We start from the raw sequence: 26,068 nt of genomic DNA on the forward strand, positions 1-26,068 counted from the left end.
CAACAGTAACATTCACCCAGCTAACAGAGAACATTTTCGGAATGTTCTGGCAAGGTTATGAACAAATGTTCTTCCAGTAACATTAGAACGCTCGTTCAAATTATTTCTGGTTCTGGTTTGAATCATATTCTCAAAATATTAGCACAAAAACTTTATACATGATTCATGGATTATATATTTTTTTTCATTAGAAATGTTTCCTTTTGATATTCTAGCGTTTTAAAATGTACCTAAAAGTTAAAACATTAAAAAAAAAAAAATCATAGTTGTATGGGTACGTGACCAATACGTTCTAAGAACATACTTTTTGTTTGCGGGGCACAATGAATATTCATTAACTTTTTATAGAAATAAAATGCTATGCATTTTGGTTATGAATTAACAAAATCGTGCATAGACGATCATAAAAGATATAGTGGTTGTATATGTTTTATCCTGTATATGTTTTATCATTTTATTAATTCTGACACAAAATCAAATGATGTACATGATACAGTAGACAGTAAAGCAATTAAAGGCAGCAATTCTCTTTGTAAAGAAAAAATTTGAATATATCACTCTGTAAACTGGCACAATGTAACTCACTTGTCTCTGTTATCGCTCCACGTCTATGTCAAATCTTCTCTTAATGCTCAGCTTTCTGTATGATATTCATGTTAATGTGTCGCTGTAGTTTATCAGGTATCCAAGCAACACAACAACATTTAACGTGTTCACCATTAGAAGGCGCGCCATAAAATGTTAATGAAGTGACCCCAAGTCACATTTATACATTTGCGACCGACGTTTTCATTTTATTTTTACATTTTATGTTCTGACACAACGAATTTCAATTGTGACAAATAACATAAAGATTTGAAGTAGTTTATCTCGATTACTTATTATTATCATTATTTAAGAGAACAAACGTAACAAACTAAGATTTATATGTGCTTTTACACAAAATTTACCAAATAAAACAATAAGGCTCAAAAACAAATTCTATAAATTCCGAATAAGTCTTTAGGGGCGGAGCGACTATTACGTTCAATTGGACGTCACCAAAATACAGGAAGTGCCCGGATCATTCCTGCAGTTCGACAAATAAACTTTAGAATGTTTAATAATGTTGCAACATTTGTATCAACAGTGTAACACTTTCTGTCACCGAACGTTCTAATATTTGGCGGGACGGGACGCGGCAGGTACGCTAAAGGTTAAAGAGAATGAATTACTGTGAATTATTAGAATCAAATGAACAGCTCGTGTTTACAGTAGAGTACAATACAATTAATAGTGTAGCTGCTTTATGTCAGCTGATCAGAATGAAGCTTCGGTTGCGTTTGCTTCTGTTGAACTCTTTAATTAATTGTGAGGAAGGTTATACATAATTAGATATGACCAATGCAGTGTGTTGATATGCTTGTCATTCAAGGTCGGTCAAAATAAAGGCCTCTTGGCCACTACATGCATGCTGGTGTAGACATAATTTGACACCGTTTTAATGCTGAAACTGTTTGATTCATGCAGGCATGTCTCTCAAGATTTTCTGGAGGTTACATCAGCCTTTGAAAAGGACACAAGTCTGTGGATTTGCTCTCAGGACACTAAATGGATTAAACAGTTTCAACGCCAACAGGTTAAACTGCACAACACTGGCATCCAGTGCATGTGCACAAAACCTTCTTAGAGACCGGAGGAACTGTCACACCAGTTTACAGAACCATACATGCTTTTTGCAGAGAGGAGTGTGTCAGAGACCACATTTTGAAATGATGACTCCTTTAAATTTAAAATCCAAAACATGGAGTTTACAAATGAGATTGCAGTCCACAACAACCGCCACCAAGTTGGTGCTGAAACAAGGAGGCATACCCGGAAAAAGGACATTTAAGGGACCAAGAACCAAACAGCCTTCACGAACCAATCAGCCTAGTCTGGAGGAGGTGTGTGATGATTTTTAAATGTTAAAATCATCTATGGCGCATCTAATTATGTATCTAACTACATTTTCCAGGACATGATGCAGTGCATCGCATACGCAACTGCAGATCAATACCATTTACCAACACTCTGTCACGATCTCATCGCTCATGGCTTTGTTGAAATCAAAGAATTTCCCAGAGGTCAGTTCATCTACATCACTTTTTAATGTTTTTGACCATACACAGAAAATAATGCATTTCATTCTTCTTTGAAGGACACACATATTTGCAGTAAATACATCTTGTGGGTTTCAGATGCTTCTAATGTTTTGGTGATGGGATCAGAGAATGCTGCAAAACCTTATGATAGTGGCACAATATTCATCTTCAGGTATGCTGAATGATGTTTTGTCATTTAATTTTCGGGGGTTTGATTTTCTTTTTCTTTGTTGTTGTTGTTGTTTACCATACAGAGAAGGCTCTGTGGTGTTCTGGAATGTTGAAGAAAAAACTGTGAGTATTAGTTCTATTTTATTCACAACATAACATTTGGAATAATTAAGATTTGTAGTGTTTGAAAGAAGAATTGTATGCTTACCAGGGCTGCAATTATTTGATCAAAATTACTGTGAAAACAGCAATATTGTGAAATATTATTATGAACATATTTTAAAATGTAATTTTCTTCCTGTGATGCAAAGCTGAATTTTCAGCATCATTGCTCCAGTCTCCAGTCCAGTGTCACATGATCTTTCAGAAATCATTATAATATGCTGATATGGTGTTCAAGAAACATTTCTTATTATTATCAGTGTTGAAAACAGTTTAGAAAAGAAGAAACATAAATGCTTCTTAAGCAGGAAGTCAGCATATCAAAATAATTTCTGAAGAATCATGTGACACTGAAGACTGGAGTAATGATGCTGAAAATTCAGCTTTGCATCACAGGAATAAATTACATTTTAAAATAAAGCCAAATAAAAGATCATAGTAATATTTCACAGTATCATTGTTTTTACTGTTTTTTTTATTTATCAAATAAAAGCAACCTTGGTGAGCCAACCTTGATGTTTATACACATGCATAAATTCATGTTTATACTCAGGTAAAGACAGTGATGAGGATACTGGAACAGCATGAAATTCAACCCTATGAAGTCGCCCTTGTCCACTGGGAAAACGAAGAGATCAATTATACAGTGGGAGAGTGAGTCACAAATCCTTCATTTCTTAATGCAACATACAGTGCCCTCCATAAGTATTGGAACAGTAAAGACAAAATTGCTCTGTTGGCTGAGGAGTCAAGACATTTGCAAATATGATTAAAAGATGAATATGAGACAAAACTACAGAATGTCACATTTTATTATTAGCCGTTTCAACACATACATGTTTTACCAAATAAAAAGCACAGCACTTTTAGAGTTCATCCCACTCATTGATGTGAGCATAAGTATTGGGACAGTTGAACATAAGGCAGATATAAAAGATTAAAAGCTATTATTTAGTTGCAGATCTCTTGCACACAATCACAGCAGTGAGTCTGTGACCCATAGACATCACCAGACTCTTGGTCTCATCCTTTGAAATACTTTTCCCAGCCTTTAATGCAGCCAATTCCAATTGTTGCTTGTTTTGGGGAGTTTCTGCCTTTACTCTCCTCTTCAGCTGGTGAAATTCATGTTCAATCAGATTTAAATCTGGAGATTGACTTGGGCAATCTAAGACTTTCCATTTCTTTGCCCTTATAAATTCCTTGACTGAACTGGCAGGGTGTTTTGGGGCATTGTTCTGATGCAATATGAAGCACTTCCCAATGAATCTGGTGGCATTTTCTTGAATATTGGTAGGCAAGATGGTTTTGTACCCTTCCAAATTCATTCTGCTACTGTCATCATACATTAAGTCATCAGTAAAGTTGAGAGGGCCTGTTCCAGAGACAGCCATGCATGCCCATGCCATGACACCACCTCCACCATGCTTTACAGATGAGGCTGTATGCTTGGGATCATTTGCAGTTCCCTTTTTTCTCTCCACACTTTTGCTTTCCCATCACTTAGTTAAAGGTTCATCATTGTCTCATCGGTCCATAAGCACAGTTCCAAAACTCTTCTGGCTCACCTTTGTGCTTTTTAGCAAACTCTAATCTTGCCTTTCTATTTTTGGTGCTGGTCAGAGGTTTGCATCTTGCTGTGTAGCATCTGTAATTCTGTGTCAAAGTCTCCTGAGGACAGTAGATTGTCAGAGCATCACCCCAGCTTTCTGGAAGTTGTTGGTGATTTTACCGACACGTCTTTTAAGGTTCATTTTCACAGCTTTTATGATTTGTCTGTCATCAACTACTGTTGTTTTCTCAGCCGATCAGGTCGTTGTTGGTTGCTGGTGTCGCTGGTGGTTTCCAAACTCTTGATTTCTTCATGCCCTTTGTTTTTGCTAGAGCTCTAATTGACTTCCTCTTTTCTTTTAGCATCAAAATTGCTTGCTTTTCTCTCAAAGTCAGCTCCCTCATCTTCATCCTGGTTTGTGTGTCATCATCGAATGCAGGATTCAGAATACAGAAGTAATGGATATAACTGATACGACACATTCTCTGCTTTTAATATCTGAAGAATTAATGCAACAGGACACAGCTGATCATTTAGAAAGACCTGTGAGGCAACTGCTCCAATACTTATGCTCACATCAGATAGAGGGATGAAACTATAAAAGTGCTGAACTTCTTAGCTGGTAAAACATCTGTGTTGAGTCACCCAATAATAAAATGTGACATTCTGTAGTTTTGTGTCTCATATTCATCTTTTAATCATATTTGTAAATGTCTTGACTCCACAGCCAACAGAGCAATTTTGTCTTTACTGTTCCAATACTTTTGGAGGGCACTGTATATTAAATCATATAATTCCTGCTGAAAGTTGCAGGGGTTTTTTTCATATTTTTTTTTCTCTGTTGGTTTAGGGGTAATTCAAAACTCCATCGTGGAATTTTCTTATTTAACGAGGAGCTGGATTATGATCAGGTTGTTCTGGAGAAGTTTGCATTTTCCAATGCTTTATCTCTGTCAGGTGGGATATGTTTGCATTTTCACACATTTTTAAAAATAAATTATAAAAACACTGATGATTAATTATATTTTTATGTGTGTTTTTGCGTTGATATTTGCGTATACCTTGCATGATTTCAGTAAAACTAGCAATATGGGAGGTCTCTCTCGACAACTTTGTTGAGTCCATCCAGTCAATTCCTGAGGTAGATCCACTTATGTACTCTTTCATAGGTAATACCAGCATTTGCTGTATTATTAAAGTTAAAATAGTTCTGTATATGCAAATGTGTTGTTTTTCTAAAAATGCAAAATATACCTCAGTGTGAAATGAGGTAATTTTATCCATAAACCTTTTTAATAGATGCTAAAGTCTGGACAAAGAGTGAAAGTGTCCAGGGCTGAAGTTATGCAGAAGATTGGGGAGCTCTTCTCCCTGAGGTCAGGCTGATTCTGTATCATTTTATCTGGTTTATTTTGTATGAGATAACCTGCTGCTCTATTTAATTCAATTATTACAATCTTTTTAACCTTTTACAGGCACTGCATAAATCTCAGCTCTGACTTGCTGATCACACCTGATTTCTACTGGGACAGAGAAGATCTCGAGCAGCTCTATGACAAGACCTGTCAGTTCCTCAATATTAACCGAAGAGTTAAGGTTAGTGAAAGTACTTGCAAAAATTTTTTGCATCCATTTTAAAGGAAAAGTTCACCGAAAAATGAAAATGAGCCTAACATTTACTCACCCTCAGACCATCCAAGATGTAGATTAGTTTTTCTTCATTTGAATTCCACCATTTGCTCCCCAGTGGATCCCCTGCAGTGAATGGGTGCCGTCAGAATGAGAAACCAAACAGCTGATAAACATATCACAGTAATCCACTCCAGTCCATTGGTTAACATCTTGTGATGTGAAAAGCTGTGTTTATAAGACACAAATCTATCATTAACCTGATTTAACTTTAAACCACTACACTTCACAAGACAATTACTTGTGGATTATTGTGATGTTTTTATCAGCTGTTTGGACTCTCATTCTGACGGCACCCATTCACTGCAGAGGATCCATTGGTGAGCAAGTGATGTCATACTAAATTTCTACATCTTTCATCTACATCTTGGATGACCTAAGGGTGAGTATAAACGTTCAGCAAATTAAAATTTGTGGGTAAACTGTTCCTTTAAGGGACATATAAATATCCTGATAAAATGTTGCTTTGACCCAAACTCACTGTTTATTTTCTAGGTTGTAAACGAGAAGTTACAACACTGCACTGAACTAACAGACCTGATGAGGAATCACCTCAGTGAGAAACACAGTCTCAGACTGGAGTGGATGATCGTCGTACTGATTGCAATTGAGGTTAGTAAACACTGATATCCACTTTAAGCAGACTTTTATTTTGAACACCAGTTCAACAGACAATAAACAATATTCAGCCGCACTGTCAAAAACTGTTCATGTCTACGTCATATCATATATTTATGTCCTCCAAATTTGATTTAAAGTACACATTTTGCAAATGCAATGCAAAACTTATATATATTATTTTCTTTTCTCTATAGGTGATGTTTGAACTTGCTCGTGTAATCTTCTGAGGACCCACAGAGACAGTCTTACAATGGCATACAGTGACTTTTTGTAAACCAGCAAATCATTATGTTTTCTGTAGATGTTCTCATTGATAAATCATCTTATCTTTTACTATTCTTAATGTGACACTCACGTGAAATAAAGGCTTTTTTTTTTTTTTTTTAGAAGTATCAGATAAATAGTGGCTCATTTTGTTTCTGTTTTGCCTCCTTTTCAGAAATTTGCAGGATAGAAATCACTGTTGATTCTATGTCCTTAACTCTGCTCCTGCTGTAAAATCCAGATTAAGCTGTTTTTGGAGCTTCTAAATGATCTTGACTAGTATAAAACCACTCCCAAATGTGCACAACTCTTCACATGCTGCCTTGTTGCCAATGGCATGGAACTTGGGTTTTTTTATTGTGTTGTGCTTACATAGCCTCTGATAATGCAAAAATTTCTCATCTGATTTTTTTTACTTTACAAGCTGTGACAAACTCTGTTTTTTGGAACACATACAATTTTAAGCTTAAGTAACGTTTTACACTTTATTTCATCATTTGACTAGTTATTAAAAATGAGGCTCAGTTGAACCTGCTAACAAATGCAACATGACTTCATGATGTTCTGGTGTTCTCGCAGTTGATTGATTGATCAGCCTCTAGTGATTGACAGCGCCTCGATACGGCGCGCGCTCGCATCATGTGATTCAAAGCCTCCGGAAAACAGCAGCGGGTCACAGACTGAACGCGAAGCCTGCTGCTCGGTGGAGAGCGTTCCTCCGCTCCAGCAAACTAACTAAACTCAATACGGCATTAGAGTTCTCTCGAGAAAGAGCAGACGGTAAGTGACGGTTTTATTTCTAACAAGTGTTTAATAAAAACGTTTGTCGGCTTGTTTTTAGCCCGGTAACGAAGGGCACTATCGATTACTCCCGGATATTAACCGAAAATGATTCATATTTTGACCGTTTTCGTTTTGGCATTGCTTTTGCTTGTTGCGAAGATTAACTGCTTTCATTTCTCTGTTCATCTGTGAGATTTTCTTTCGCTCATTTAAAGTGTTATGTTATTGGGTTCATTGCGCGAGCGCGTGTTTCCTATCTGTCCGCGGAAACTTTAGTACTCGATTTCACCAGCAGCATGGGCGGGGCTTCAGCAGACAGACACACACACACACACACACGAATTTCATAGACTTCTATTGTTTTTATACTGACCTAACAATATTTTCTAATGCCCTACACCAACCCTACCCATCACAGAAACCTTTTTGCATTTTTACATTTTAAGAAATTTCATTTAGTATTTTTAATAATTTATTTGCCTTGTGAGGACCGGCCAAACGTCCAGGTTTCACATCTGGTCCTCACAAGTATAGCTAAACAAGCCCACACAGGCAGATACACACACACACGCACACACACACACACACAGAGTTGCCTCAAAACATATTTAGACACTGAAACCACACTTCTGTCAATTTTACGGGAAATAGGGCATTGTCGATTTTTACATTTTGATTCTTTTTTTTTTTAATATACATTTTTATATTAATATACAAAAATGGCCAAAAATATATTTGCAAAAATGATTCAGAATATATTTACATCAATGCATTTTATACCAATATATATTCGCCACTTTTTCATTAATTTTTTAAAAATATTTTTCTTTTTCAAAACCGTTTAAAAATGTGTTTTGTCCTCCATATTTCAGTCCAAGAAAATACTTTCACATGTCACATTTGAGGGGAAATTTTTTTTTTGTTGTAAAAGTGTGATAAAACACACATAGTTACCACATATGCATTCATCCTAAATGTAGCCTACTGTAAGATTTTATTATTTTTTATCTTTCCTGTGAAATGCATATTAAAATTTTCAATTACGAAAATATATTTCATTGAGTTTCTGTTTCCGGCACACATATTGAATGTATTTTAAATATATATTGGCCAGAATTTATTTATTTAGCCATATGGTCAAGGACACATAGGCTTTCGATGTTATTTAATACATGGAGTTTTGGTGACCGACATGTAAATTGACTGAACCTATTGAAAACCTTATAATATTTTCTTTTAATTTGTTTGTGTGTTTAGGTGGGGAAAATATGGACTTGGCCCATCATGGTCTTGTTCTCCTTAAGCGCCTCAATGCTCAGAGAGAGTTTGGTTTCCTCTGTGACTGTACTGTCACCATCGGAGATGTTCTTTTCAAAGCCCACAAAGCCGTTCTTGCAGCTTTCTCAAACTACTTCCGTATGCTGTTCATCCATCAAGACAGGTACTACGAACGTGATTGCAGAAAAGTTCTTTGTTCACATTTGCAGTACTTTATTAAATGATTCTTTATGCTTCTCTTTTGCAGTAACTGTGTTCGACTGAGGCCTTCAGACATACAAGCAGATATTTTCAGCTACCTGCTTAACTTAATGTACACTGGAAAATTCACTACACAGTCCATTGACCCTCTTCGCCTTGAGCAGGGTGTAAAATTCCTGCATGCCTACCCTTTATTACAGGAGGCAAGTCTTCTTATAAACCCTGAGTCCCAGTATGTACCTTTGACAAACTCGCTTTACGGCATACAGATACCTGATCAGACATATAGCCGGTCTGAAAGAAATACAGCATGCAAGGATGGCATTTATGCTAAAAACTCTGAAAACGTTAACCGAGAATTTTTGGAAACTTCTGATATGGATTACATATCTCCACAACCTGTCGGCATAGAGTCACCCACCCACAATCCTGCAGCCACTATGGTCCAACACCTCACATATGGCATAATGAGTAAGAGTGCTTCTTCCAGAAAGCATTACGCCTGTAATTATTGTGGAATCCGTTTTAACCAGAGGTGCAAGTTGAAGGAACATCTCCTTGTCCACAGCAACCAAGCAGCTGAGCCACGTGTGTTGTCTATGCATAATGCTCACACTATTGAGCTTGAAGATCAGGAAATGGAGGAGGACCATTTGCGTGCTGACAGTGATGTTATTAGTGATACCGATCAACAGGTGTGGATGGAAGACACCCCGCCACCCTCTGAAATTGCTGATATAGACAACCTGGAGGGCACCGAGATGGGTCGTGAAATGAAACGCCGAAAATTTGAGTGTCCGACCTGTGGTCGCAAGTTTATTCAGAAAAGTCACTGGCGTGAGCACATGTACATTCACACTGGAAAGCCATATAAGTGCAGTGCTTGTGGAAAGAACTTCTGCAGAGCCAATCAAGCTGCTCGACACGTTTGTTTGAGTCAGGACACAGACTCCTACATTATGGTCAACAAACAGAGTTTGGTTCTGTGTGGTGGAGAAGACAACAGTCAAGTGGAAGCTCTCTTTCATTCTTCTGAAAGACCTTACAAATGTAGCATATGTGCAGCACCTTTTGCAAGTCCTTCTGAGGTTCCCAAACATCAGTGTTTGACTGAGAGTGACGCTGTACCATTGGCAGAATTTTCACTGGTGGAAAATCAAAATAAGGACTTGGAGTCAACTACGCCTGAAGTAACTATTCCTTCTTGAAATATCATGCTAAAGCAGTATTAGCTTATTGCCAATATTTAACCATTTGTATGTTTGTGTTATGAACTAAGTATTTTTTAAAGGTCCACTGCTTTATTTGTTTGAAAGTAATAAAATGCCAAAACTTAATGTTTCCAATCAGAAACACTTCTGAGTTGCCTCGTTAAGTAATTCTACATTCCAAGTAGGAAAAAAAGCAACATATTATGAGGCTGTCTGTCATCCATTCGCCAAAAGAAATAAAAACTACTAGCATGCTGTATATCAACTTTTCATAAATCACAAGTCAAAAATTGGTATAGTTTCTTTTATTTAAATAAAACTTAAAATTATAATTTGTATTTAAATGTTGCAAAATCCAGGAACAATGCTACACTTTTGTATTTAGATGATTGTTAATGCAATTTCTTCAAAGATGCATAGTCTGTATAATCAAACAGTCTGTACATGTCATTCCAACACTTCTTAACAATATATTAGAATAAGTTAAAAATTTGTTTTCAATGCTTTAATGGCTTATTGTATCAGGCCAGATGCAAACCTCTGTAATACAGGCAAGGCAGGTTGTATAATATTAACAAAAATGCTCAACTGTGTAATGATCATATGCAGTACAGAGTGTTTTGATACTCATGGAACATTTATATATATGTGAAGCAAAAATACTTTCTGAAATTGGGTGTTTCTGTAAATTAAAATTGTAAATAACAAAAAAAAAAAAAAAAAATCATAATGACGACAATCATGAGTTTGATTTAGATTTTGACTGTTCTTTGTAAAACAAATGAAACCATGTCATTTTCAGTCTAAATCCCTCTTTGACAGAGCATGATTGTGATTTACTCATTGCAGCTTTGGTAGTGTACATGGAGTATAAAATAAATGTATCCTAGATCTAAATCAAGAGGTATATGATGGTTCAAAACAAAATTACCTTTGATTTAGTAAATATCTTTAAATACCAGGAATTGCACATCCTTCTACAATGATAATCATTTTCTTATGCTAAATATGCCAAACGATCAGGATATAATGCATGTGTACAAATGTTTTTTTTTTGTTTTTTGTTTTTTTTTAGATATGTAATACAACATGATATAATGTGGCATAAGCTTATGCTAATGTCTGAATTGGGATAAAAAAAATCATAAAACGGTCATATCCTCAATAAAATGACAAAATAGCTGCTTTTGAAGGGTTTCATCTGTTGAAATATTTTCTGCATCAAAGTAAAATTTAAAAATGTAGTCAAAAAACAGACTCTCCGCTGAATAACTGTTTTTGGTTTCACTTTTGCTTAATGGAACTTTAATGATGTAATTTTACTTCTCAGTGGTTTGGTCATTTCATTGTTGCCAGAGATATGAATCCCAGCTGATTTTGTGCTGAGCGCAGCCTCTTCCAGGTGTAAAATGTTCTGAATTTTCGTTGTTAAACTTGCACCTGAAATTATAGAGTGTTATGATTTAAAAACAAACAAACAAAAAAAAATAATCCGACATCAAAAATGACTGATAACCTGAATGCAAAATAACTAAATGACTTACCAACTCATTCAAATCTTTATTCTGGTTTAGCACGCCACTATCAAATTGCAGCATCAGATGTTTGTTTAGCAGCAGTATCTTGGGGTGCACCCTCTGTGTGTGTCACCTGACATGGGGAATCTCCAATATTATCAACAGCATCCTCCCACACATCCTCCTCTGCCTCTGACTGAGGTTCTTTTGAAGTATGCTGGAAGGAAGCCTTCCCATTTTCTTCATCTGATATCCATGCTTCGGTTAAAACTGATGTCTTTACCTCTTTCGCAGCCACAAATGGTGGTTCAACATCTTTAGACACAACCGAAGCCTCTGGCTTTGCTTCCTTTTTCTCCTGTTCAACTACCTTCAACATTGCTTTCTTTACTTCTGGTGTAGCAACAGGTGGTGCTGTTGCTACTACAACTGCGTCTATAGCTGGTGCCATCATCACAGGGGATAAAGCAGATGTCTCTGCTGCTGGTGTTTCCTGTTGTGCCTTTTCTAATGTAGTCACAGTGAGCGCCTCCATCCCAGTTACAACTGATGTTGGCTTTACCAAGGGCAAGGCTGGTGTCGTCAGTGTCTGTGCTGCCTGCCCTGTAACTTGTGTTTGTACTGCTGGGATCACAGCAGGTGCTTCTGGTACTGAAACTTGTGTGTCTGCCACTGGTGGCTTTTCTTCTACTTCTGCAGTCACTGCTGGTAGAACTATTGGAGGTGCAGCTTCTTTTGCAATCACTGAAACCAGAGCTGGTGTCTGTACCACTGGGATCATAACAGGTCTCTCTGCCATTGTAATTGAAGTTGGTGCTTCTGTGGTAGTTTCTAGGACTAGGCTCACAGCTGACCTTTCCGCTATTGGAGTCACAGTTGGTGTCATCATCACTGGGGTTTCAACTGGAGTTGGAGTTTCCACTACTGGGATCACAAGAGGTGTTTCTGCTGCTGCAGTCACTGCTGAAACAACTACTGGAGGAGTAGCCTCTGTTACTGCCACTAAAACCTGACATGGTGTCTGTACCACTGGAGTCAAAACTGGTGTCTCAACCGCTGCAACTGCAGTTGACTTTACAACTTGCACTTCTACTATTGGGATCATAACAGGTGTTTCTACTGTTGCAGTTACTGCTGAAACAACTACTCTAGGTATAGTGTCTGTTACCATCTCTGTAAACTGACCTGGTGTCTGTACAACTGAGGTCACAACTGGTGTCTTAACCACTGCAACTGGAGTTGACTTTACAACAGGAGTTTCTACTACTGGGATCACAACAGGTGCCTCTACTGCTGCAGTCACCACTGAAACAACTACTGGAGGTGCAGGCTCTGTCACCATCACTGAAACCTGACCTGGCGTCTGTACCACTGGGGTCACAACTGGTGTCTTATCCACTGCAACTGGAGCTGAATTTACAACAGGAGTTTGTAATACTGGGACCTCAACAGGTGTTTCTACTGCTGCAGTCTCTTCTGAAACAACTACCGGAGGGACAGTCTCTGTTACCATCACTGAAACCTGACCTGGTGTCTGTACCACTGGGGTCACAACTGATGTCTTATCCACTGCAACTGGAGCTGAATTTACAACAGGAGTTTGTAATACTGGGACCTCAACAGGTGTTTCTACTGCTGCAGTCTCTTCTGAAACGATTACCGGAGGGACAGTCTCTGTTACCATCACTGAAACCTGACCTGGTGTCTGTAACACTGGGGTCACAACTGGTGTCTTATCCACTGCAACTGGAGCTGAATTTACAAGAGGAGTTTGTAATACTGGGACCTCAACAGGTGTTTCTACTGCTGCAGTCTCTTCTGAAACAACTACCGGAGGGACAGTCTCTGTTACCTTCACTGAAACCTGACCTGAAGTCTGGACCACTGGGGTCACAACTGGTGTCTTATCCACTGCAACTGGAGCTGTCTTTACAACAGGAGTTTGTAATACTGGGACCTCAACAGGTGTTTCTACTGCTGCAGTCTCTTCTGAAACAACTACTGGAGGGACAGTCTCTGTTACCATCACTGAAACCTGACCTGGTGTCTGTACCACTTGGGTCACAAATGGTGTCTCAACCACTGCAACTAGAGGTGACTCTACAACAGCAGTTTCTACAGCTGGGATAGCAGCTGATGTTTCTGATGCTGCAGTTGCTGCTTGTGTAACTGGATGTGCTGCATCTGTTGCAATTTCTGAAATCTGAGCTGGTGTTTCTACCACTGGTGTCACAAGTGATGTCTCTGCAGCTGAAGTTACTACTGAAGTTTTTACTTCTGGGATCATAATTGTTTCTGATGCTACTGGTGTTCCAGCTAATGTGACTACTACAGGAGATACAGCTTCTGCCACTGTCATTGAAATCATAGCTGGTATCTCAGTGTCTAGTGTCTTTGCCACTTCAGCTACTGTTGGTTTTACTGATGTGATGGAGACAATGGGAGATTCAATAACTTGGCTCACAGGTGTTTCTGCAAATGAGGTCACATCTAGTGTAACCTCTTCTGGAGGTACAGTCTCTTCCACTGAAACAACAGCTGGAGTCTCCACAACAGAGACTGTTACTGTGGCTGGGATCTCTACTACAGGGGACACAACTGTTTTCTCTACCAGAGCTGGAATTGATTTTACTGCTGTGACAGAAAAAACAGGTGTTTCTACAACTGTGCTCACAAATGATGCTTCTGCTAGTGTAGTAGCCACTGTTCCTGTACTTACCACTGGAGATGCAGCTTCTGTTACTATTACTGAACCAAGATCTGATGTTGCTACCACTCGAATTACGTTCTGTATCTCTACTACTGGGGCCACAGCAGTCCTCACAATCACTGATTCAACATTTGGTGTTTCAGCAGGTGTGTCTTTTACTGGAGGTACATCCTTTGACTCATTGCCTAGAGTTAAAACTGGTGTTACTTCATCTAAAGGTGTAGCTGGTGTCACTACCACAGAAATAACAGTGGGAATCTCCACCACTTGTTCTTTGATCACTGTTTTCAACACTGATGTGTCAGTGTCTATGTTTTGATTTTGTGATGTAACAGCAGAATTATGAGTAGCAGTTGTTTTTGCCATAGATGTAACCACTGGTGTTTCTACTTCAAGTTCTTTAACCACTGAGGTGACAACTGGTGTCTCCACTTCCAGTTCAGTTACTACAGCTGTCTCTACTTTCACTTCTGATGCCAGTGGAATTTCTACCTTTGGTTCTGTCACTTCAAGCGTCTCAGCCCTGAGTTCACTCACTACTTGTGACTGTATCTCAGAAACAGCAACTTCTGGCATTTTTGCTGTAACTTCAGAGGTCAGTGGTGATTCTTGTGCAATTTCCATTACTGCAGGTATTTCATCTTTAATCTCTGTCTTGTCTACCTGCAACTCATTTGACAGCATCTTTTCTGTTACCTGTTCAAGATGTTCATATTTTAGACTAGCATTTTCATCTTCTTCATTCTTATTTTCACTCATATTACTAACCTCTATTTCTGCAGCAGTATAATTTTGTGCCAACACTGTGATTGTAGCCACTTCAATCATAGTCGCCCCTGAATCAAACCCTTCTGGTTCTGGTTTGGGAGCTACAGCCATTGTATCTTTTTCTTCTGGAACTGCTTTTTCTTTAATTTCTGATGATGTCATTTCTGGGGACTGGTCACCATCTATTGCTTCACCCTCTTGTTCTGTTGCCTTTGGTAGCTTAGATTTTGCAAGTACCTGTGTTACTGGTTCAGACACCATAGACTTCTCTTTCACAGACTGTTTTGTTGTGTTCTCAATAATGGCAACCATCTCTAAAACGTTACCAGTCTTAATATTCTCCGTTGTTGCTGGCTGTGCATTCTCTTTGGGAAGTTCTGGACTTGGTTTGATGTCTTGACCCCAGTCTTCTATTTGAGAAGCCACAATTTCTGTTGCTACAGGTTTTGCTTCTGGCAATACCATCTCTAGAAGTTTTAGTATGGCTTCAGACCTAGTGTTAGGCTCTTCTGGTGTTTCTGTTTGCTCAGATACATGTTTTGAAAATGCAGGAACAACTGTGTGTTCTCTTATTTTATGAACCATGTCTCCAATTTCACTTCCTGCATCAACAATTATTTCAGGAGATTCATCAGTAGGAGTTTCATTGCTGTCAGTGTTTATCAGAGGTTGCCCTTCCTTTACTGCATGTTCCTCTTCCTCTTTCACAAAAATCCCCTCCATTCTGTCAGTGACACTGTCTTCTACTTTATCATCCAAAAATGTTTCAACGTCTTCTTTATGGAGCTCTTCGGCCTCTTCAACTGATGCTGGTTCTGGAAGTGACACCTCCTTGGCTGGCAGCTGTTCTCTGGCTAATAATTCATCTCTAGCTTCTGAAATATTTTCAACCTCAATATTTTTAACAACTTCTGAAGCAACATCAACCCCTGCCTCTTCTTCTACATGTATTTCCTTAATGTCCTGCTGTGCCAGTTTTTCATCATCTTTTTCTTCCATTTTCCCACTGATGTCGTCCACAGTCACCGCTGAATCACCTGCTAATAAGACTGCATCTTTTACGTCAACATGTATTTCACAGGCATCAACAGGTATTGATTCAACTGCTTCTAATTTTAAACTCTCTTCTAACTCCAGTGTTATTGCCTGTATGTGATCTGAAATTGTACTTATAATACTATCAGTCTCTGTGATTTCCAGACACTCCACAGCAGAGGCATTAATTTCTATTTCTTTGACTTCTTTACTTGTGGTAGTACCAGGACTGCTGTCTATATCACCATGTGTCGAAGACTCAATCACTTCAGTGGATGCAGGTTGATCATACTCAGCAACGGACAATTCAACATCTGAAAGCATGAGCTCTTTTTCAGGTTCAGCAGCTACTGGTTGTTCATAAACGGGTTCCTCTAACACTGAATGCAATGGACACTCTGTTTCAGAACTATGAGTGTAGTCTGACATAACCTGTTCCAGCCCAGCTTCACTTGGCATTGTCTCAATCACCTGACTGAGTTCAATACCAGTTGTACATTCCTCTCTTTGGTCCTCCATATGAGTCTCCTCTGATTCTCCCACAACAGACTCTGCCACTAATTGAATGACTTGCTCTACACTTAGCTCAGTTTCAATGGCAGATTCCTTTTCACTTACAATTACTTCCTGATACTCAGTCTTCACTTCCTTAATTTCAGCCTTATGGACCTCATCTGTCCCAAGTCCTGCAAATTCAGTTTCATCTGTAAAGTTATCAGAGACTAATTCAGTTGAGACAGCATCACTTACTTCAGGCATTGCCTCCACTAAGGGTGCAGGGAGATGTTCTTCAACAGATTCTATTTCTTGAGATTCTAGGCCTGTACATATTGCTATTGCCTCAGTTTTCTTATGTGCAACCAAAACCTTTGGTTCCTCTGTTGTGAATGACTGTACAGTATAAGGTGAAAATGATATGGCCAGAGATTCTTGGCTTTCATCTTTTGTAGTTACGGACTGAACACTTGGAGTCATGCAGATGGATTGAATAGCTTCCTGTAGGATCACTTCTGATGTTTGTATGCCATATTCAGCTGACACTGGTGTGACATGCCCAGATGACCTGGGTGAATCGGTTAGTTGAGAGACTGCCGAGACCATTTCAGTAGTGTCATCCCCAATAAATTGTTCACTTGATGGTTCTGGGGCAGTGACCGCATCTGCTGTCAACTCCACAATGTCCTCAGCTAAGGTGTCATCCTGTGTTGTCCACTCAGCAGATGATACTGGTGTTTCAATGCTTTCCTCAATGATGCCTTCTTCTGGAATATCACTCAGTTGCTGATGTTTGCTCACAAAGTCTATAAGTTCTTCAAAGTCCTCTGATAATCCACGTATGACTGTTGGCACAGTGTTAATTGGAACTTTATCTGCAATTTTGGGCACCAAGTCATTAGATGCGTCCTGTTCTAACACTTGTGAAGTCATCTCTGGCATCTCATGTTCTATTGTGATTTCAACTCGTTGTTCATGCACCTCCTTCAGACTTTCAGGCTCAATTATTTCATACTCAGACAGAGGAATAATAGCTGGGGTTTCATCATCTTCATCACCTGTTTCATGATCCTTTGCAGCCTCATCTGAGGATGTTTGGTCTTTCTTTGCATCGGATTTTCTCTTTTTATGCCCTGGAATTAGTTTCTTCATAGAAAATGGTTCGTCTTTGTTCAGCTCACTGTCTGAAGGTATCTGCTCAGGGGTACTACTTTCTCCAGTTCTGATCTTTCTCTTCGGGGTGACCATTTTTTTAAACGTTTTCCATGTAGATCCCATCTCTCCCTCTGCAGGACTTCCAGTTTGTTCATTAGATGATGTGAGATGATCATAATCACCCTCAATGGAACTTCCCGGTGGAGAGTCAGTTGTTTTCTCATATTCCTCTCCTTTGTCTGACGTTTCATCCTCATTTGTTTTTCTAGCTCTTTTTTTAGCAGAGCCACCACAAATCAGTGCCTCCCAGGAAACGGTGGTGTCAGATTTATTTTTGGACTCTTGAGGGCTTACATCAGCCACCAGCTCCTCTTCAGCAGGTTTTGGTTCCCCAACCACTTGTTCCTCCACTATTGTGAGCACTGTCAATTCCGAGGATGGTTTCGGCTCTTCAGAGACTTGTTCCTCTGCCTCAATCACCTTTTCTGTGGCTTTACTTTCTCTCTGCCTTCTTGTGGAAAATTTCCTGAAAAGTCTTTTAAGTGGACTTCCTTGTACCTTATCTTTCTCTAGAGAATTCTGAAGCTCGCCTTCAGGTAACAACTTGTCATTGTCTTTCTCCTGTGAATCTTTTTCTTCCTCTGATGTAATATAAGGGATATCAAGGCATATACATTTACTGTTCTCTTTTTCAGGCTCTTCTACACCCATTCCGTCAATTCTTTTGAGTTCCTCTTCCTTACTCTCTTTTTGCATTTCCTCTTCTTTCTTTTTCTTTCTTAAACTGGCAAAGATTCCTTGTGTAAAGAATTGCTTGATTGGTGACATCTGTTCCTCTGGCTCAGGTCTTGCTTCTTTTTCCAGTTCTTTCTCAGGTATGTCCTCCACGTGATGTTCCACTATCTTAATGTCCTGATCCAGCTCTTTTTCATTGTCTGTTTGTTGAGAGGATTCATCTGCATCAGGCTGGGAAGACACCTCACTTTTTTGAGTCTCATCAGGTGTGCTTTCATTTGCTGCCACTGCACTGTTCTCCTGGGTGTCACTGGAGACCTCTGAGGGACTTGTGACTATTTCTACTTGTTCATCTGATTCAGTCTTTTCACATGTGTCTTTTTTTAGGGTAAACTTAAACCCAACGAATCTGAAGATTTTTTTGAAGCCAACTTCATTGATATCATTCACTTGGTTGTCCTCCACAGTTTCCTCCTCCACAGTCACACTATCTGCATTAACCATCTCTGTGCTCTCATTCTCCGTGACTGGTTGAAGAGCATCCATTTCCTGGAGGTCTTCAATTGTTTCGGTGCCATCTTCTTTCAGAGTAACGAACCCTGAGCCAACTGACAATAAATAAATAAGAATGAAAAGTGCCAAGGTGAGTGTATACTCAAAAATATTTGATATTTACTACTTTATAAAAGTGTTGTTCCCATTTCATTTGGAAACAATATGGGAAACAATGAAATAAACAGCAATAATATAGTTTTACATACCATCTGCAAGTACTCTCTCCTCAAAGTTTCCATTTAATTCATCTGCATGGTTCCTTGTCTTTACATTCAAACTGGAGATCTGCCCGTTTTTCTGTAATAACTATACGGAAAAAAGAGGACAGATTAAGGTTTCAAGTTAAGAAATTCCCAAATATTTTTACAAAAGTTATCACAATATCACATTTTCTGAATGTTAAGTGCCTAACCACAATGTAGTTTGAAGGAGATGGCCCTTGGGATAACTATCAAAACAAAATAAATGAACACATTTATGGAATCCGAGTATCACATAGCTCTCCTTTGACTAAAAGCCATCTCACAGACTTCCTGTTAAACCATGGCTGACCTCATCATGTTTTACATGGAAAATCGATGCACCCAGTGCAGTAAGGGAGAATTCCATCAATCCTTTGGGAATAAGAGCACTACAAGTATCCCTCCGTTAATGTTCACACACATTAGTACAAAAACAAAAAAAAAATCTGACAAACCCAAAAACTAAAAGGAGATGGAGTTGTGATATATGAACCATCTTTTCAAAAACCAAAAAGAAATTGCATTTTAAAATTCTTAAACTGCACATTAAATCTAAACAAACATCCTAGGACAAACCAGAAATTCAACCCACATGATAAGAAGCAGTTTAGTAGTGATGAAACACTTTTAAATCTAATTTAAGTTTGTAGTCAAGTAAAAAAGATACCATATTATTTGCCAGCCACTGAGGATGCATCCGTTATCAGTGTCATTGAATTTATTTTGTCTAATATTAACAGAAATACTTGGCAGATGACTTGTGACTTCATCCAAATATGTCGACTTCTGCAGTTTTCAAGCCACAAGACTACAGTGATCAATTAAAAACATTTTTTTATATATAAAATTAATGCAAATCAAATAATGTGCTCTCTTATTAAACTAAACTATCTAATCTGAACCACCAGAACCAAAGCATATTTTGTTCATACAGCGAATTTAGGCCAAACACCTATAAATAGGACAAAGTCACCTAATCTTCTTTCTTTTGACTCTCATGACTGCAGTTAAATAGCTGCAAATGATAGTCAGGATGTTGCATTATGGACAATCTTGATCAATTTTCTACACCAATCAAAACACATTTTCATCCTAATGTAACCTTCCTTCTTACAGCTACATCTGAGAATCTGGTAAGATGCCTCCTCATATATGAAAGAAAAATCACAAATAAGATCTCTTGTATATCATTTATGCATTTAGCAGACACTTTTATCCAAAGCGACTTACTTTGCATTCACGTTACAGTTTTTACATTTTATCAGCTCTTGCTTTCCCTGGGAATCGAACCCATGACCTTGGCGTTGCTAGCGCCATGCTCTACTATTTGAGCTACAGGAAAGTTCTGTTTCTGCAAGATATGTTTAGTAGAAACATATCAGATGTTTCTACTAAGAAAGCAACAAACTGCTAAAAATAAATACATAACATATGTTTGACAACAAAATATTGACAACATAATATTATTATTCAAAATATAATAATATTAACAAAATATTATTTCAGTCTACTTCAAAATGTCATGTTTAATCCGTTACTTGCTATTTCTGTGTATATTATTTAAGACATTTACTTGCAATTTCTGAGTGAAAAATTGTTTCAAAGTAAAAGTTAAGTGTATATTGCTTTAGTCTGCTGAATCTGAAAATTTGATCCTGTAAAGACTGACTTTACACTCTACGTTTTCACAGCTGTGTTCAGATTTGCCAAAGCACCAAAGTCCACACATTTTATCTATTTACTGTGTAAGCAATATCTAATTTACTTATCCTAAAGAGAAACACCTGATAGATAAACAAAACTCAGAAATCCCTTCTCCTCAGCTAAAAAGAGCAACCTCTGAACAACATTTTGAGCATCATATATTATGTTCTGCATTATCTCAAAAAGGCTGTAACGGAGGCAGCACACTATGTTTTGAGTTACAGCCTGTGTGTGTCTTTAGATTCAGAGCTCTTTGAAACTTTGTGCAGCATTTCTCTGCAGCAGGAGGCAGGTTCATGCATTCTACCTTGTCATCAGCAGCACTGCCGTCATCCTGAGCATCGCTCGCCGCTGCAGTGAGCTCCTCCGCCGCTGCGTCCTCCTCACATCTGCTGTCCCGTTGCGCGGATGATGCCGTAGCTCCCATTTCACAATCCTGCTCTCGTTCTCTTCGGCTTCTTCCCTTTCACCTGATGTAACTGCAAAGCGAAAGGGGGAATATCCAAGGATGAATGCTGAGCGGTGGTCGGACTCAGAAGTGATGCAGTTTGGCTCGATGCAAACTCTTTTAGGACACATCCTTCTTGCATCACATGAACACACCGGCACGCCTCGACGAATCAATGGGAGAGAGAACGAGAGTACTGGGATGACCGAGGAACAACCTCTACAATGGACGTTTTTATCCCATGATTATGCTTCTTTATCCATCGCATGCGTTTATGTACAGACCAATGATTGCATTAAGGCACTCAAAATAGCTCATATTGTGTGTGGAATAACTATAATAGTTTTTTGTTGTTGTTTTTTTAAAAGGCAAACGTTAATTTCAAAGCTGTAAAAAAGAAGTATAGATCTTCTCATGGGACTATGCGGGAAAGCACTTAATTGTACTCCAAAACATATATTTTGTGATATAATTTGTATTTAAAGCAATTAAAGTGTCTTATTTTTATTTAATTTAAGGTCACTTAAGCGTATTAAATAATTTAGAACAGAAAACTAAATCAAATGTCAAACCAGAAATCCAGTTCACATGGCCCACACATTTATATAAATTATTAATTATGAAATGGTGGAAAGTTTGTGGACACTCCCTAAATAATAACAGGTATTTCTTATTAACAACAGGTTTGCCTATTCCACCAATTCCAGTGAGACAAATATTAATGGCATTCTAGAGAATTCTGTGCTTCCAACTTTATTGCAAAAGTTTGAGGGTAATTTTCTGTTCAAAAATCCCTTTATGTTAAAGGTTAAACTCTTCTGGGAAGGCCTTTCGCTAAATGTTATACACTGTTTGAACATGCAAATTCATGGATTTGCACCTGTTTAGACTTAAGAGCATCAGTAAAGAGGTCTGGCTTGCAGTTGATCTTCACATGCAGTAGCCTAGTAGCCGGGACAACTTCTTTAATGTTTCAGACGTGACGTAATGACGCAGTGCCATGCTCGAATTTCCCACGAAAACCTACCCATACAACTCAAATTAGAAAACCTTATTATAAGATAACTGTTGTGAATCGGGCTAAAGTAAGGAGATAGTTTTGAACACTGGCTGGTTATGTACTTGCTCAAATATTGATTTTGGATAATTTTTAACCCAAAAAAGTTACAGACTGCAGCTTTAAGTTAAACTGTAAAAGCAGATACAGACATCTGTATTCATATATGGTTAAAATTATTTACAGCCATGGAAAAGGTATTATGTTTTAATTGTAAGAGAAAAGCCTATTAATTTGGGAGCAATGGGAGTTAACCTTTTTGTGACATGCTAACATTCAGGAGTATTTAAAAAGATAAAAATATAGACTTTTCCAGCCATTTTGGGCAGATCATGCCTCAAAGCAGTAAAGCAGAAAGTTTGGGCGCAGGGTGAATTAAAATCAACTGACTGGTCAAATGAGGAGGAACAGCCTTCATCATAATGCAATTTGAGATTAAATGAGGGCATGTGAATTCAAACATCACGAGTGTGACAAACAACCCCAACATAAAACGCTCTGCAGTGGTTTACTTGTGTTCCGCATTTCTCAAGTTCATCTAAACACATTTTTATTCCTTCAGAGGAAAAGTTTGACCTTTCAAGAAAGTAGGATGATTAAAATTTCCAAAACGACCTTTTGTTTATTACATAACTTAACATGATATTACACAACTTTAAAAAGATTGTTCATCATTTTGCGCCCCCTCTAGTCATTTAAATGTTTATGATGCACTTTTCTATACAGATAATGTAGACAAAAAGGCTATAAAAAGGACAAAATAGTGGCATAACAAACCTGGCAAAGTCACAAGAAACATAAGAAACAATGGTGTGTGATGTCATGATGTATCAGGTTCATATTTACATTCATGCATTCACGCACAGTCGCATTGCATCTCATGGTATGTAATTTATTGAACAGAGTTGTTGTATTCAGCATTGTATGAAATGCCCAGTTAGGACACAAATGACAAGATTGTCTCAAGTTCTCTAAACCAACAGCATGAGTTTGCGGCAGGGCTCAGAGAAACACACTTCACCTTCAACCATTCACACAATTTTATTTCATGAACAACATTATCAACATAAAGACCATCAACATGAATTCCTGGGCCTGAAGATCAAGATAACACAAAACAGGAAATAAACCCATCAAGGGCAGATTAAATATTCCTGTTTGCTCATATGTTGGTGCACGGATGCTGTGGATCAGTCTAGGCCAGGGTCATCTGGAGAGAGCAACACAACATGACGGTGGTCTGAGCCCACCGAACTCAAAGTTGTTGAACCCAAATCTCACAGGAAACTTGCATCACTTACCACAGAGCAGGAAGTGACAGTTCTACAAGCTGTTCAATAACCTTTTGACTTTATCACATCCCAAATGCATGCATATTAAATCCAAGTTTGAGTTCTTACAAAATACATAAACAAGCAAACCACTACAAGCAGGATTATTATGGTTAAGTAAAACCATTAAAAACAGTTACTTAAATCTTAACTGAAATAAAATAGTTTTAAAAATGTATTTTATTACAGATAGTTTCTAATTTGTCATTTTCATTTAGATTAAATTGATGTACTGAAATAATTAAATTGAAATTAAAAATAATAAAATTATATGTAAAATTGCTGTAGCTATTACAATATTTCAATATTAGAATAATGTGTGGTTTTAACTTAAAAAAGTAAGTGTTCATGCTTAAAATAGACTTAAAAGTATTATTATACGTATATATAAATTATACTGTTTTTTTTAAAGTTATATCAACAAACTTTAAATTAGAACTAATAGCAGCAACATTAAAAAATTGAATAAAATGGCAAAAAATTACTAAAAAGAAAACTAATTCAAACTATTAAAAAATAATATCCACCAGAAAGACAATACAATTTTGGTTGGACCTTATTGAGACTTTATTAGACCTCTTAAAATACTGAGATGAACTTGTTATCCCACTAATATTGTTTTGTAATACTGCATTGTAAGTCTATTTTTTTATTTATTATTATTTTATGTACATGGTGAGATCTTGGGCTCTGCTGTGAATAGTTATGAATCTAAAATGTGTAATAAAAAAAAACCGAATAGTATCTTAATGTTACTAAAACAACTATAAGGTTCAGTGTTTGCTGATATAATGATTAATTTAATTGAGGGATCAAAACTGAAAAGCATGTAAGAAAAAAAAGAGAACTTATCCAGCAGACCAAAAAAACAGGAACAGGATACAATAATTGATTTAGGAGAATATGCAAGCTGCAAACACATCGCGGCAACATTTTCTTCCAAACGTACAAATTTAGTTAGTTCTGTTTTTGTGGAAACCTTCTAGATATAGTTTTGCTGTATCATTGTTCATTTCAATTGAACAATTAGCTGTTCTTAAGAAATAACAACAAATTATCTTTGTTTTTGTTCCTTCATAAAGGAAATGGAGGGTTACAGCAACGGGAAATTATGGAGTCAAGAAAGATCTCCAAACACATGACAAACATGAACGCTAATTCAATCAAGAGCCCTAAAACACTGGAGCTGCTGTGGAGATTCTCATACTGAGTTAACAGGATCAGTTAATTTGAGTCACAGTTCGGCTAACCAAAACCAGCTGATGTTTTCTTCAGACGTTATACAGTTTAGAAGTACCTGGAATCAGGATGAAACGATGCCTGTGAATAATCTACAGGCATGCACATCCCTATAGTGAGAGTTTGTCTGTCTGCAACCAGTTTGTTTGTTCAGAGTGACGCCAATCACAAATTTAATAAATCATGTTTGACAGACATACATTATATTTGGATTTGTAAATATAACTTGGGGAAATGGAATGGAAATGTCCCGGTTTGCAGGATGTTGGATTGCATAATTGTGTGTTGTGGTTACTTGCTAATGGTAAGAGAATTACACAGGTATCTAATTTGGTGTAATTTAATGCAAACAAACTTACAAATGGGCTGAGAGCCAGAGGAACTTTAAGAAAATGGATTTATATATTTTTTGTATTTTTTATGAGACCAATGCTACAATCTCAAGGATTGGTTAATTTGCTACATTTTCATTTTTGTAATAAACACTGCTGCAAGAATTTTTCAGATAATTAGGAAATTATCCGATGAGTTCCTATCAAAAAAATGGTGAAAATAGTACTTCCTAGGATGAATAGCATAACAATATCGCATATATTATACACACTGTGTCATGTTTTGTTGGGTAACATCTAAACTGGTTTTATGGAAAAAAAATATCATTTAATATGACTACCTCAACCTGACTAAAATTAGATTAATCCAACAGAAACATATTTTAGTGTCAGATCAGTTACAAATACATTTCGGCATATAGAATTTGTAATTCATATTAAACCTGTATTACATTATATACAACAACTGTCATCCTCTAAAGTCGACCAGCAAATCTTTAGGTATATGTGAGTGTAAAAAACTTCAGTTTCTTTCTCATCTCCACAGCAATTGGAAACAATAACCCATTCACAAAACACAGTCTTTACAGAAGCAACTGCACATGAAGATGATCACTCTGTGATCTGCCTAATTAACTTATCCTTTCCCATATGTTAAAGACCTGGACTCATTATGTCCTAACAATTTAA

General features: G+C 37.6%; 3 protein-coding genes across 4 annotated transcripts; 2 read left to right on the forward strand and 1 right to left on the reverse strand.

The window, feature by feature from the left end:
- The first annotated feature begins 1,022 nt into the window (after window positions 1-1,022).
- rmnd1 (required for meiotic nuclear division 1 homolog) lies at window positions 1,023-7,128 on the forward strand. 2 transcript variants are annotated; one of them, XM_079386515.1, is made up of 12 exons: window positions 1,023-1,184; window positions 1,510-1,925; window positions 1,997-2,105; window positions 2,220-2,295; window positions 2,378-2,417; window positions 3,010-3,110; window positions 4,859-4,965; window positions 5,085-5,149; window positions 5,308-5,384; window positions 5,484-5,604; window positions 6,193-6,309; window positions 6,513-7,128. In XM_079386515.1, exons 2-12 carry the CDS (start codon window positions 1,512-1,514, stop codon window positions 6,543-6,545), a joined length of 1,260 nt encoding a protein of 419 aa, XP_079242641.1. In that variant the 5' UTR covers window positions 1,023-1,184; window positions 1,510-1,511; the 3' UTR covers window positions 6,546-7,128. The 2 variants fall into 2 exon arrangements, with proteins under 2 accessions (XP_079242641.1, XP_079242642.1); XM_079386516.1 differs by having other exon boundaries at window positions 1,033-1,195.
- Window positions 7,129-7,218: 90 nt separating this feature from the next.
- Window positions 7,219-11,244, forward strand: LOC306850703 (zinc finger and BTB domain-containing protein 2-like). Its single transcript, XM_079386514.1, has 3 exons — window positions 7,219-7,362; window positions 8,623-8,806; window positions 8,891-11,244. The coding sequence occupies exons 2-3, from the start codon at window positions 8,634-8,636 to the stop codon at window positions 10,050-10,052; spliced, it is 1,335 nt and encodes a 444-aa protein (XP_079242640.1). The 5' UTR covers window positions 7,219-7,362; window positions 8,623-8,633; the 3' UTR covers window positions 10,053-11,244.
- Window positions 10,348-21,668, reverse strand: akap12a (A kinase (PRKA) anchor protein 12a). Its single transcript, XM_079386513.1, has 4 exons — window positions 21,279-21,668; window positions 19,232-19,331; window positions 11,600-19,078; window positions 10,348-11,495 (listed from the first exon to the last, which is right to left on the reverse strand). Exons 1-3 carry the CDS (start codon window positions 21,396-21,398, stop codon window positions 11,640-11,642), a joined length of 7,659 nt encoding a protein of 2,552 aa, XP_079242639.1. The 5' UTR covers window positions 21,399-21,668; the 3' UTR covers window positions 10,348-11,495; window positions 11,600-11,639.
- Between the last annotated feature and the right edge of the window lie 4,400 nt (window positions 21,669-26,068).

This window comes from Barbus barbus (genome assembly GCF_936440315.1).
Source record: "Barbus barbus genome assembly, chromosome: 30".
Lineage (NCBI taxonomy): Eukaryota > Metazoa > Chordata > Actinopteri > Cypriniformes > Cyprinidae > Barbus > Barbus barbus.